This window comes from Hyperolius riggenbachi, chromosome 1 (assembly GCF_040937935.1).
Source record: "Hyperolius riggenbachi isolate aHypRig1 chromosome 1, aHypRig1.pri, whole genome shotgun sequence".
Classification (NCBI taxonomy): Eukaryota; Metazoa; Chordata; class Amphibia; order Anura; family Hyperoliidae; genus Hyperolius; species Hyperolius riggenbachi.
The window spans coordinates 530735305-530749349 of NC_090646.1; the positions used below are offsets into that span (position 1 = coordinate 530735305).

The 14045-nt window shown below is 43.0% G+C and overlaps 1 protein-coding gene across 4 annotated transcripts in view; it reads left to right on the forward strand.

Moving 5' to 3' along the window:
- Positions 1-14045, forward strand: part of SUSD2 (sushi domain containing 2) — a 314471-nt gene that overhangs the window by 220653 nt on the left and 79773 nt on the right. For 3 of the 4 annotated variants that reach the window (XM_068246340.1, XM_068246356.1, XM_068246352.1), the window contains one exon: positions 3772-3948. In XM_068246340.1, the coding sequence (XP_068102441.1) occupies positions 3772-3948 (177 nt within the window). Of the gene's footprint in view, positions 1-3771; positions 3949-4558; positions 5174-14045 lie in introns of those variants that run through there. The other variant, XM_068246346.1, reaches the window with a different exon arrangement.

Consider the following 14045-nt stretch of genomic DNA (forward strand, 5'->3'; position numbering starts at 1 on the left):
TCAATGGTAGTGATGGTGACGTACATAAATCGCAGCAATGGCCGTTAGCAACGTCTGAATCTCACGAAATGTCTCATGCAGGTAGAAGACATATTGTTAGACTTGGATTCCAAAGATGGGGTCCCTACATCTCTGCAAACAAGAGTTACAGGGGTCCAAAATTGGTAAAATCCCCCATAGGATTTCATTGCCTCCCTATTTCACTTTCCAAAATCTCACATCTTTTCAAAGGGCAATGGCTCAGCAGTACCAAATTTTCTAGCATTGTAGGGACCCTTAGGGGGAACATGACTGGTGAGTTTCGGGCCCCTAGGCCGAAGAGGTCATAGCCTAGGGTCACAAAAACCTGTTTATTTGGGCTATTTCAATGGTAGTGATGGTGACATACATAAATCGCAGCAATGGCCGTTAGCAACGTCTGAATCTCACGAAATGTCTCATGCAGGTAGAAGACATATTGTTAGACTTGGATTCCAAAGATGGGGTCCCTACATCTCTGCAAACCAGAGTTACAGGGGTCCAAAATTGGTAAAATCCCCCATAGGATTTCATTGCCTCCCTATTTCACTTTCCAAAATCTCACATCTTTTCAAAGGGCAATGGCTCAGCAGTACCAAATTTTCTAGCATTGTAGGGACCCTTAGGGGGATCATGACTGGTGAGTTTTGCCACTGCTGAGCCATTGCCCTTTGAAATGGTGTGAGATTTTGGAACGGTAAATAGGAGGCCCAATGAAATCCTATGGGGGATTTTACCAATTTTGGACCCCTGTAACTCTGGTTTGCAGAGATGTAGGGACCCCATCTTTGGAATCCAAGTCTAACAATATGTCTTCTACCTGCATGAGACATTTCGTGAGATTCAGACGTTGCTAACGGCCATGGCTGAGATTTATGTACGCCACCATCACTACCATCGAAATAGCCCAAATAAACAGGTTTTTGTGACCCTAGGCTATGACCTCTTCGGCCTAGGGGCCCGAAACTCACCAGTCATGTTCCCCCTAAGGGTCCCTACAATGCTAGAAAATTTGGTACTGCTGAGCCATTGCCCTTTGAAAAGATGTGAGATTTTGGAAAGTGAAATAGGGAGGCAATGAAATCCTATGGGGGATTTTACCAATTTTGGACCCCTGTAACTCTGGTTTGCAGAGATGTAGGGACCCCATCTTTGGAATCCAAGTCTAACAATATGTCTTCTACCTGCATGAGACATTTTGTGAGATTCAGACGTTGCTAACGGCCATGGCTGCGATTTATGTACGCCACCATCACTACCATTGAAATAGCACAAATAAACAGGTTTTTGTGACCCTAGGCTGTGACCTCTTCGGCCTAGGGGCCCGAAACTCACCAGTCATGTTCCCCCTAAGGGTCCCTACAATGCTAGAAAATTTGGTACTGCTGAGCCATTGCCCTTTGAAAAGATGTGAGATTTTGGAAAGTGAAATAGGGAGGCAATGAAATCCTATGGGGGATTTTACCAATTTTGGACCCCTGTAACTCTGGTTTGCAGAGATGTAGGGACCCCATCTTTGGAATCCAAGTCTAACAATATGTCTTCTACCTGCATGAGACATTTCGTGAGATTCAGACTTTGCTAACGGCCATTGCTGAGATTTATGTACGCCACCATCACTACCATTGAAATAGCCCAAATAAACAGGTTTTTGTGACCCTAGGCTATGACCTCTTCGGCCTAGGGGCCCGAAACTCACCAGTCATGTTCCCCCTAAGGGTCCCTACAATGCTAGAAAATTTGGTACTGCTGAGCCATTGCCCTTTGAAAAGATGTGAGATTTTGGAAAGTGAAATAGGGAGGCAATGAAATCCTATGGGGGATTTTACCAATTTTGGACCCCTGTAACTCTGGTTTGCAGAGATGTAGGGACCCCATCTTTGGAATCCAAGTCTAACAATATGTCTTCTACCTGCATGAGACATTTCGTGAGATTCAGACTTTGCTAACGGCCATTGCTGCGATTTATGTACGTCACCATCACTACCATTGAAATAGCCCAAATAAACAGGTTTTTGTGACCCTAGGCTATGACCTCTTCGGCCTAGGGGCCCGAAACTCACCAGTCATGTTCCCCCTAAGGGTCCCTACAATGCTAGAAAATTTGGTACTGCTGAGTAATTGCCCTTTGAAAAGATGTGAGATTTTGGAACTGTAAATAGGAGGCCCAATGAAAGCCTATGGGGGATTTTACCAAATTTGGAGCCCTGTAACTCTGGTTTGCAGAGATGTAGGGAACCCATCTTTGGAGCCCAAGTCTAACAATATGTCTTCTACCTGCATGAGACATTTCGTGAGATTCAGACGTTGCTAACGGCCATTGCTGCGATTTATGTACGTCAGACTCGCCACCATTGAAATTGCCCAAATAAACAGGTTTTGTGACCCTAGGCTATGACCTCTTCGGCCTAGGACTGCATTGAACGCGACCCACGCATTGTGCGCATTCTGGACAACACCAATTACTGGGTTTATACCCTTCTGGATCCACGGTACAAACACAATGTTCCAAAACTGCTTGAAGAAAGAGACTTCCGCAAACCCAGGACGACCAGGAGGGCAGCAAACAACACAAGCCGCAGCTAGTGCCCAAAAGGGAATGGTATCGGCAGTGTCCTTGGAGTGGGAAAATTTTCTGACACCCATGCAGCAGCACACAGAACAGCAAGCGTGCAGATCCACCTCCAACACCGATCGCCTGGAGAAGATGGTCAAGGGCTACATGTCAGATGGCGTAGCTGTGTTGAACAATCCATCTGCACCCTTCAACTATTGGGTATCGAAGCTAGACACCTGGCACAAACTGGCAATGTACGCAATAGAGGTGCTGGCTTGCCTGGCAGCCAGCGTTATGTCGGAACGCTGTTTCAGTGCTGCCGGAGGCATCGTCACAGATTGGCGGCGTATCCGCCTCTCCACAGAAAATGCAGACCGTCTGACTCAAATTAAAATGAATCAATCCTGGATTGGAAACGACTACGCAACACTCCCGGACCCCAACCAAGTAACATGAACAATGAACATCTGTGATGGGTTAGCGTTTCCGGTCCCTGTTTATTGAACCTCTCATCTGTATTACATTTATGACTGCATGGCGACAAAATGCAAATTGCTATCCGCACGCTTCTTGTCCTCATGCAAGGCCTGGGTTGTTGTGTCTCAAAGCGTGGCCTTCTCCTCCTGCGCCACCCTCCTCCTGTTTCATCACGTGTGCTGCTGCTGGGTTAGCGTTACCGGTCCCTTTTCCTGGAACCTCTTATATGTATTACATTTATGACTGCATGCCGACAAAAAGCATGTTACCTGTGCAAAGAAAACAGACATTTCCCGCATTTAAAAGACAGTTTTCCCTTTGAAACTTTAAAATCGATTTTCTCAAAAACTATAAGCTCTTTTTGCTAATTTTTTTTTCCTCTTGTACCCACTCCCAAGGTGCACATACCCTGTAAATTTGGGGTATGTAGCATGTAAGGAGGCTTTACAAAGCACAAAAGTTCGGGTCCCCATTGACTTCCATTATGTTTGGAGTTCGGGTCGAACACCCGAACATCGCGCCCATGTTCGGCCTGTTCGGCCCGAACCCGAACATCTAGATGTTCGCCCAACACTACTTGTTTCATGCCTAAATTGACTTTTTTTAAGCAGATATAGCAATTCAATAAGAATGCCAGATACATGGGCCTGACAAGGATTTGGTGAATGGTAGCAACTGCAACTGCCACTAAAAATAATTATTTGTTTATTTTATCACAGTGGTGTCATGTGGTTGGCTGGAACCCCCTAAGAATGGGAAGAAGAATGGTACGAGCTATTTGGTCAACTTTAAGGTTACTTTCAGTTGCAACAAAGGCTATTTATTATCAGGCTCCTCTTCACGTACTTGTCTGCAGGATGGCACATGGAGCGGGGAAACCAGTCACTGTGTATCTGGTAAGTGCTCTGCAATATTTGCTTTCATGGTGCTTCTTTACTCGATACTATTTTCTGGAAGAGCATGGTGGTCTGCTTACAGCTTGGAGAAATGTATAACCCGTCATACTCATATAAGGGAACTGGATCATCAAGGGACAAATGATGAGACTCATGGAAAATGTCTGCTTAGTCACCAAAAAGGAATGGCAGATAAGCCTGTTTTTATTTTCTTCACTCTCCCAAGGTTCTCTATTACAGTAGGGGATTGTTGTACAATTGTGCCAAAATCAATTATATAGAGCAGAATTATCTTTGTGTGCATGGCTAGCTTAAGGGATCTGTTCTGTTATGCTAGCATTCTTTGGGTGTTAGCACACTTGGCAGCTTACCTTGGTACTAGCGGAAATGACTAGGATTCTATCATAGTCACTTGTGAATGATCTTCCTGAACACTGGGCTCCTGCAATATTCTTGCCCTAAGACAAGCAATATTGACACGCCTGAGCTTAAAACAACAAAACTACCATTTCATATGGCAGTTTTGTTTGGTAACTGGTGGTGGTGGTGGTGGTGAAAGGACATAAGCTCAGTGGAAAGGATAATTTTCATCCAAGATTCTATCTTCCAGCAATGAAATTACTAAGCAGTGACATAAAGCGTCCACCTGGTACTTGAATCATCCATGAACCGAACGCTGAGGATTCCATATTTCAAGGATTACAGGGAAGTGGATGGCATTGCCTGCAAGCACACTTTGTAATAGCTCACTTTTGATTTTCATGCCAATCGCAGCTTAATTGATATTTTATTTTGTGTTCATATTTAACATAAAATACCTCTTTATCTAGCAGAAAATAATGTTACTGGACAGTAAAACATCTAAAACAGGACAAGACTTTCTAAATTATATTTTTGAGGGTTATAAAATAGCAAGAATCGGATATACAGCAAGGATCGGATGTACAACAAGGATCGGATGTACAACAAGGATCGGATGTACAGTTTTAAAATAAAAGATCCCTTTATTGTACTTGAACTTTTGTAGGACATTTAGGCAGGCCATACACACATCAATTTTACCGGATTTGAACATAGTGATCAAATCTGCCAGAAATCCATAGCACAACAAACGTTATTTTGCCAGAAAACTATCAAAATTACAATCAGACCAGATGGAAAATGATGGTTGATTGGACGTGGCGGGTTGCAGCAGTAAATCAATGGCCCATAGCCTTGCACTGTAACATACAGATTTAATTAGATTAGAAATAGATGTTCAATATATTGCATTGTGACATCTATTGAAAATCTGTGTGCAGTGAAAGTATGGATTTGATCAGTCTGATCAGATTTAAATCAGAGAGGGTTTGATCTATTTGCCACATTGGTTGGCAATCTATGCGTGTATGGCAAGGTTTAGGCCATGAACACAATGACCATTGCATTTCCTGTGACAGCAGTAATGCAACGCAATGGATCAGAAAAGCGGTGCCGCAAGTAACCCGCACATTCCATCACATATAGTGAAGCATAGTGTCAATGAAAAGTATGAAGTGCGTTCCCATGGCGCACTCTGTTTTACCACAATGCATCTGCTGCACTGTGAACATCGCATAGGTGGTGCACTGCAGTGTGGTAAGCTGTGTTACAAAGCAGCCATTATGCTTCAGTGCAGCGCACCACTGTGAACATGGCCCTTGCTTAGATTAAGGCTGTTTTAACACAGACAACTGAGAAACAGTTCATCTACCTCCTGTACCACCGGTGCCCTTTGCCCCAGTCCCAACCGAAGCAACCATACCCAGGTGTATAGCCGATACCACCTGCTGTCAATGCTGTTACCCTGACCATAGCCATTACCTTCTGCTGTCACCACTGATACCATCATAGCTTCTACCGTTCGTTGTCACCTCCATTATCCCGACCATAGCTGCTACCTCCCACTGTCACCCCCACTATCCTGTCTATAGATGCTACCGTTCACAGTCACCACTACTATCCCGACCATAGCAGCTACCTCCCACTGTCACTGCCACTATCCCGACCATAGCTGCAACTTTCCACTGTCACCGCTGCTATCCTGACAAAGTTTGGCTATAATAGCCAAACTTCAGTACCCAAATTACTTAGTAAGCACTGACCATAGCCAGGCACCTACCATAGCTGCTACCACCAGAGTTCAGCAACTCCGGCGCTCAAATTACAAGGTAGGCACTGCCATTGCTGCTAAATGCATTAGAGTTTATGGGGGCGCACAATTTACCCAGTGCGTGGTGCACCTAAATTACCTCGGCAATTAAAGTCCACTAGCCTAGGTCTTTTAGCCAGGACTTCAGCCACTGACAAATAGTACACCGGTCTGGCACAGGAAAAATATATGTTTTATGACATTTGTTGTAATACAATTAAAACAGATATCTGTTTTAATGTAATTCATATATATTGCTATTATTTTCATATAGTAAAGAAAAATCTGTTTACATTACCAGTTTAGATTTTTTTTTTCCAACACTGACATACCAGATATTCTGCAACAACTTTAAACAAATATTACCGATTTATCTGTACTAGTATAGTATTGTTATTATTATTATACTACTATAATAGTATTGGCTTAAAGATAAAATACATAGTAATAATTGAAAAATGGTCTCATGCAGCAACGAGCTCATCTTCAGTTACCTATATTTGAAGTTCTGGGTTACTGTGGTCTGTGACGTACCACCCATTGTTCCACAGTCCCTACCTATCTCCATTGGGCTGCAAGAGAACAAGTGAGATGAAGATTTATAATCTACGGTACTATAGATGGGATTTTTAAAGATACCCGAGCTGTAAATAAACTGATAAACAATTGTATACGGTATATCCTACTCCTAGAATTACTTTTTATATCCCACAGATTTTTGTCTTTAAATGCTGAAAAAGTAGGTTAAGGTCGGGTTCACATTGGCATGCATCCGCTCCTGTGCTACGTTCCGCTCCGTGAAGTGGAGCAGAACAATCGTGCAGGTCGGGAACGTCCGCTCCAACGAGCGGAGCGCAGGGAGCGGAACTGAGCGGAATGTAGCAATGTGAACTTTCCCATCGGGAAAGCATTGCTTCCGCTGCTGCGTTCCGCTCATCTCAGCTGAATGACATAGGCCCGTATTCATGTCACCTTTTCTCCTAAGTTTTCTCCTAGGTGATATTTTCACATCAATAAAATGCCCTTTACGTCACCAGCAAACAAGAAAATACCCAGACAGTACCTTTTCAACTACTTTTTGGTACTTTTTCAATTGCAGGGCTGAAAGGTTATTTTAAACAGATGATAAATTATCTTCTAGGAGAAAACTTAGGAGAACAAGTGAATTAAATAAGAGTCATTGGGCCATATCCTATTCCCTTTTCTCCAAGGAGATATTTTCAAACCTTACAATTAAAATACCTTTAAAGCTCCTACCATTCAAGAAAATACTTAAAATAAATTTAACCTCCCTGGCGTTCTGATAATGCGCAGCCGCATGGCTGCGCATGGTTTTTTACACAAATTTTTTTTTAATCATGTAGCTAGCCTAGCGCTAGCTACATGATACCCCCCTCCCAGCGGAATCCCACCCACCCTTTCCGATCGCCGCCGGCGATTATGGCCTTCAGGAGATCCCGTTCTGTACGGGATCTCCGTCAGGGCTTCCCCCGTCGCCATGGCGATGGCCGGAATGACGTCAACGACGTCGTGATGTCATAGGGAGTCCCGATCCACCCCTCAGCGCTGCCTGGCACTGATTGGCCAGGCAGCGCACGGGGTCTGGGGGGTGGGAGCTCGTTACGCGGCGGATAACGGCGCATCGGCGGCGAGCGGCGGCGATCGTCTACAACACGCAGCAAGCAAAGTGCTTGCTGCGTGGTGTTTTTTTTAAAAAATTATTAAAATCCACCCACCAGGGCCTGAGCGGCACCCTCCGGCGTCTCTGGACTAACTCAGCTCGTCCAGAACGCTCAGGAGGTTAATATTACTTCTTTACTTACTTTTTAGTACGTTTTCACTTGCTAAGTGCTGAAAAGTTATTTTTATATAACATGAAAAATATCCTCTGGGAGAAAACTCAGGGAAAAAAGGTAATTGAATAAACTCCACAGTCTGATAAAATTGTCATTTTTTCCTCCTGCTCTCAGAAGCTGTTCTCTTCCAGGAAAGCGTTTTATGTCTGTGTTTTCTTATCAGTGATGATTATGCCATAGTCCGACTAGGTCCCTACTGTCACTTGCATGACAGAATGTTTAAACCCTTTCAGGCAGAGAAAGAAAAAAAAGGTACAGTTATTTGTATGCTTGGCACTGTACCTACACATGTTTATCACATCATGTCACATGTCAGCACAGGTACCCTTTAATGGTAAAGCAGTAATCCACATGATGCTCTGTGCTAGACTGTTTCCTTTATTTGACTTTCTCCACAAGTATTCCTTTACACGGAAATTATTCTCATGGCCTCAACTTCCAGAAAACACCATTGCAGTTCTGTGGTCCTGGGAGCAGCACCTGCACCCTGTCCTCCTGCTGTGAGTCTTCTAGTATTTGTAGCATCTATTATTTTAGAACCTTTTAAAATTCCATACCATCGAGCAGATGACAAGAAAGATCATCAATTAGAAGTGAATGTTGCCAAGGTTGATATCTAATAACAGGACTTGTTTTCTTTTGAACCACTGAGCTTAGCAGAAAGAATGAGCCCAGTGAAAGTCCATGAACAGGTGTTTCTGCATCTGTATGCATATTTTGAAACAGATATATATGGACCGGAGTCCACTCTGCTTTATGGAAATATGCAATGCATTTGTATAATAAGAGAAACATTAATCAAAGTAAATTATGAATCTGTGTCTCGCTCGCACTCCACATTTATGGTGTCTGTCCCCACATGAAGCTTGCAGCTGTCCCTTCTGCTCAGGCAGTGGCTTTACGGATAAGCCAGGCTTGGCTTTAGTTTAAAGGCTGCTCTGTGTCATTCAGACATACTTCCAGACATCGGGCTAAGCATTTATTTTTCAGAAGCCGGCCAGCCCTAAACGTTCCAAACTTGTCGCGTGGCGCAGTTCAGGGCTATGATGAAGCATCTTCTAATGACAAGAGGGACACAAACAACATCTTCAAAGGGAAGATCTACCAAGTCAAAAGATGGTTGTGGTAAACAGAATATCTGTCCCAAAAATGTGACACTGTCCCATAACTGTCATGAGGACAGACTTGGCCTTTTTTGGATGTTTAATGTTTTTTTTATATTCTTCATTGAGCAATGAATATTGATTTAGGAGCATCGGGCAGTGTTGCCAACCGTCAGTAAATTTACTGACAGTCAGTAAAAAAGTCAACAAATCTAGGCTGTCAGTAAAGTCCATGAAAACATTTGTGGTGTCAGTAAAAAAAAACCTCTCTCTTAGGCCCCGTTCACATTACAAACGCGGACGGGCATGCACGCGGAACGCAACACGTACGAACGCACGCCATCCGCGTTTGTGTGCGTTGCGTGGCTGATCCCATCACTGAAAAGTGAATGGGACAGCCACGCGTTTTGGCAAAAAATGCGTGCAGCATGCGTTCCCGGACCGCACAGGTCCGGAACGCATGCAGTGTGAACATCAGACAGTGCACTCTATGCACTGTCTGATGTTGTGCGTGTCGGCCACCTGCACGTGTTTCCAAAACGTGGCTGGAAACGCGTGCAGATCCCAGCACTTACCGCTTATCAGTTCACATATCACTCTGGAATGTACACTGCTCTATCTAAAGGTGGCCATACATCTGTAGACTTGGCAGCCGATCAACCATCAGATAAGACAATTATTATTGACATTATAAAAATCAGTGCCATCAAGATCATGCCTAGTTGACAATCAAACCGAAATCGGTTGCATGTATCAATCGCATGTAACAATCGGACATCTCAGGTTGGCATGCTCGATGAAGTGTGCAGCGGTAAGGGTTGCGATAATCGAGAACAAATGTGATGGAAACCCCTGGTCGCATCCCCCAAATGTAAATGTATCAAAGTCTCCCACCCCAGATGGTGTGCATTATTACTTCACCTGTCCGGTGTCAGCCACTGCACTCTTCTTCCTCATTTGCGCCCCATGTGGTTGCCGGTGTATTGCACGTAAGGGCGCATGTGTGATATCTTTCATTTAATTTCAGTAATATTAGATGTCAGTAAAAAAAGTGTTCTGTCAGTAAATAGCGATGCAACGCTAACAAATTTTCGCGTTGCAATGTTAACGCAAAAATTTGTTGGCGTTGCACTGCTAACGCTAAAAAATGTATGCGTCAATGTTCCTGCACCAGCGGGAATGCTAAATAAAGTAAGCAATGCGGCCTGCCGACCCCGAGGTCGGCAAAAACGAAACTAGCTGGCAGCGGGGGACTGGAGCAGCAGTGAGTAACTACAAGGGCACAGGATGGCTGCATGGAGCTGGTAGAAGCCCCAGGTAAGTGAAGCTAATTTTTTTTTTTTTGCCTTATAATTCCTTTAAGGACAGACACTGAGGCTAGGGCAGAAGAGCACGTGCATCTCTCACATGTGACTCGGCGGCGGCTGCTCTGCGGTGGCGGCGCTGGAAGTGCTCCCGCTCTCTCTCTCCGTGTCAGAGCGGTCAGCTGTTTGGAGTGAGCATATATCGGCACCTGGTCCTGGGGGGGAGAGGGGGGTCGGGCAGAGCTAGGCATGCTATGCATGCTCAGCAGTATCTGATATGCGGCTTTGCGTCTGGAGCTGGGGTAAAAGGATACATAGTAAAAAAATTATATTGATTTTTAACTTCTACAATGCCTTTTTGGCTCATTTAAATAGTAAATAAAAGATTGCAAGAGAGATTTAATTTTCAGTTTTGGGGCTAACAGTTACTCTTTTATTCCCTATAAACTAAACAAGCCTTGTCCACAGCTTTTCAGAGTGCCAAGGCATTTTCAGACAATAGCAAGGGCTTACAGGAGCTCAGTCTGGGCAGGAGGAAGGGGAGGTGTTACTAGCCATTGATTTCAAAGGCAGAGGGGAGGAGGGAGAAGGAGAGGGGACTGAATTTACACACAAGAAAACTGATAGCATCTCCAGCCCTTAGCCTGTGACAATATGACAAAAAGAACATGGCTGCCCCCATTGTATCACATGAATAAATAATCATACACTTTTTAAACTTTTGCAGCTAGATATGCTGTGTAAACTATCTAAACTTTAGATAAGATATATAGACAAGTTACTTGTTATGGGTAGTTTTTTATGTTGGATCTGCTTTAATAAACAAAACTGCTTATTTACAATATTAATTCATAAATTAATATGTATGTGAAGTGAGCCAAAACAACACCTAGTTTCCCAGAAGGCTCTGGGGCAGAAATCTGTGTGTCATCATAGCCTAGGCTAAACAACACTTGGAGGGCGGGGTTATATACCAATATACAGCAATATACAGCTATAGGAAGTGTTTCTGATGCTAAAACCAAGATAAGTAATGTAAAAGTCAGTATACTGAATAATTTACAACATTCTACTTTAGGTCGTTAGGCTGCCTCTTTAAAGTGAACCCGAAGGAAAAAAAAGTGCCCTTAGGGGGTAATTACCTCAGGAGAGAGAAGCCTCTGGATCCTAAAGAGGCTTCGCCTATCCTCCTCAGCATAGGAAATCCAGCGCTTGACCCCTGAGCCATCTACACCGGTGCAGTAGAGTGGACTCGATTGGGCTTGGATATTTCCGCCGGAGCCTGAGCAGAAAGCCGCTAGTGCGCCTGCATGCAGTGGCAATTGTTATTGTTAGTGTTTATTTTTGTTTCCCAGCACTGGATCGGCTAGCTGAGGAGCATGGGGGAAGCTTCATTAGGATCCAGAGACTTCCCCCTCCAAAGGTAAGTATTAGTTTTTCTTTATTTTAATCTTACAGACTCTCTTTAAGGATGGAGCAGAAATATAGGAGCAGTCAGGTGCTGATTTACAGTGCTTGTTCTGAGCCATTGGCTCATATTTTGATTCAATAAGCTCAAGTTTTCTCCTTGGTGATATTTTCACATCAGTAAAATGCCTTTTAAGCAAGAAGTAATTTGAATAATTTTGACAGTATTTTTCACCTACCATTTGGTACTTTATTAGTTGCAGAGTACTGATAGAAGATGAAAAATTATCTCCTAGGAAAATAAGTGAATTGATTATGGCGTTAGTCTTTCACAGAGTCTGATACAGCTCCGATCTGCAATCTACTGTATAGTTACTGTTGAGCTTTTAATCTATCTCCTGCACTCAAAAGCTGTTCTCTTCCAGGACTTCCAGGAAATAGTATTATGGCTGTAATTCCTTATCAGCGAGGGTTACACAATAGTCTAACTAGGTCCTGACTTGAGAGAAACTGTCACTTGCATACCTTAATGTTTAACTCTTTCAGGCAGAAAATGACAAAAGGAACATAGCCCAGTTATTAGTATGCTTGACAGTGAACACAAACAAGTCAGCAAAACTAGCTCTATATTTTAATTATCACAGGCAATTTAGGCTGGTTTCACAGTGGGACGTTAAAGTCCCATGTTACAGCAGCCAGCAATGCAGCCTAACTCACAGCACTGTAAAATCAATGGGCTGTTCACAGTGCACACGTTGCGTTACATTTAAACAAAGTGCAGCGTGCTGTACGTTATCCTCGGCTAAGCCACGTTAGACTGTTTGCACATGCTCAGTAATGTTGAAGGAGGAGGTCTCCCCTCCTCCTCTGCGACCAGCCACATGGCTAATTAATATTTACTGCACTGTGGTGACTCATGGTGGGACTGAAGTGTTGTCCGGATCATGAACGAATCGTTCATTTGATCCGGATCTTTTTTGTGAGGCGAATCATCTGAATCATCACAATGAAAGATTCGGTTCACAGTGGATGTCTGTCTGGAAGAAACAGGAACATACAGAATGTACAGTGCAGGGAAAGTCCTGTCCTGCTAGTCATTTCACCCAGTCTGCTTCCCTAGTAAACTGATTCAAATGATTCAGTTCAAAGATCCGGATCTTTTTAATGATCCGATTCAAATGATCCAAATCCTTAAAAAGATCCGGACTTCCTATCACTAACCTGGAGGCTGCTTTGAGAGCTGCATAACGTGGCTCAATCTGATGTCCAACTTCAACACCACCATGCGTTGCGTTAGGGGCACGTTATGTGACCATAACGTCTTGGTGTGAAAGTAGCCTAAAGGTAAAAAAAAAAAAACAGACATAACAGCTTAAAAAAGGAAATACCAAATAAGATACTCAAACATATACTAGACTTCTGGATGAACTGGCTGCCTGCTTGTGTACAACCAGTATTTTTGTTGCTTACTATAAGATATAAGTAATTACATGAGTGCTGTAACATGGATTACTGGAACATTTACAAAGGGTTCTAGCCATGATCTCTCATGAATGGTAACTCCCTCCAGAAATATTTAGACATGACACAAGTTTTGCACGTTTTGCCAATTTCTATATGATCACAAAAAAAGTAAAATAAAAACATGGCATTGGTGGTAGCATGCCATATGCAAGAGCCTTGTTCCAACTCTAGAGAAAGTCAATCAAAAGAAAAAGGACTGTAGAAGATTCAGGTTGCATATTTTTTTTTTATTTATGTGCTACTGACTTCAGTTTAAGTTTGCAATATCAGTATAAATAGTAAAACTGAGACATTAAAATGTTAAACTGAAAACAAAATAATCACAAACAACCCCCTTAGTAAAGACTGAGGAAGGGTGATTTTTTTTTTTGTTTTGCACACAAATTTTCGAACATCATGTATTACAGTTGTTCCAAAACAAAAAGACAAAAAAACTTAACAAGGCTTAGCTAATTAACCTTAAGAGGTGAAAAAAAATTACTTCCTTAAAATCCCTGGATCAACTCTGCCAGGAAAATCCTATTAATTATACGCGTGGGATGTCCTTCATTGCAAGAATGTCCCTCAATGCAATCCAAGCCCTCTTTAAATACAGATATAGAATTTGCCATAACTACTTCCTGTGGTAAAAATATTCCATATGTTAACCACTTCACCACTGAGGGGTTTTACCCCCTGACCACCAGAGCAATTTTCACCTTTCAGCGCTCCTTCCACTCATTCGTCTATAACT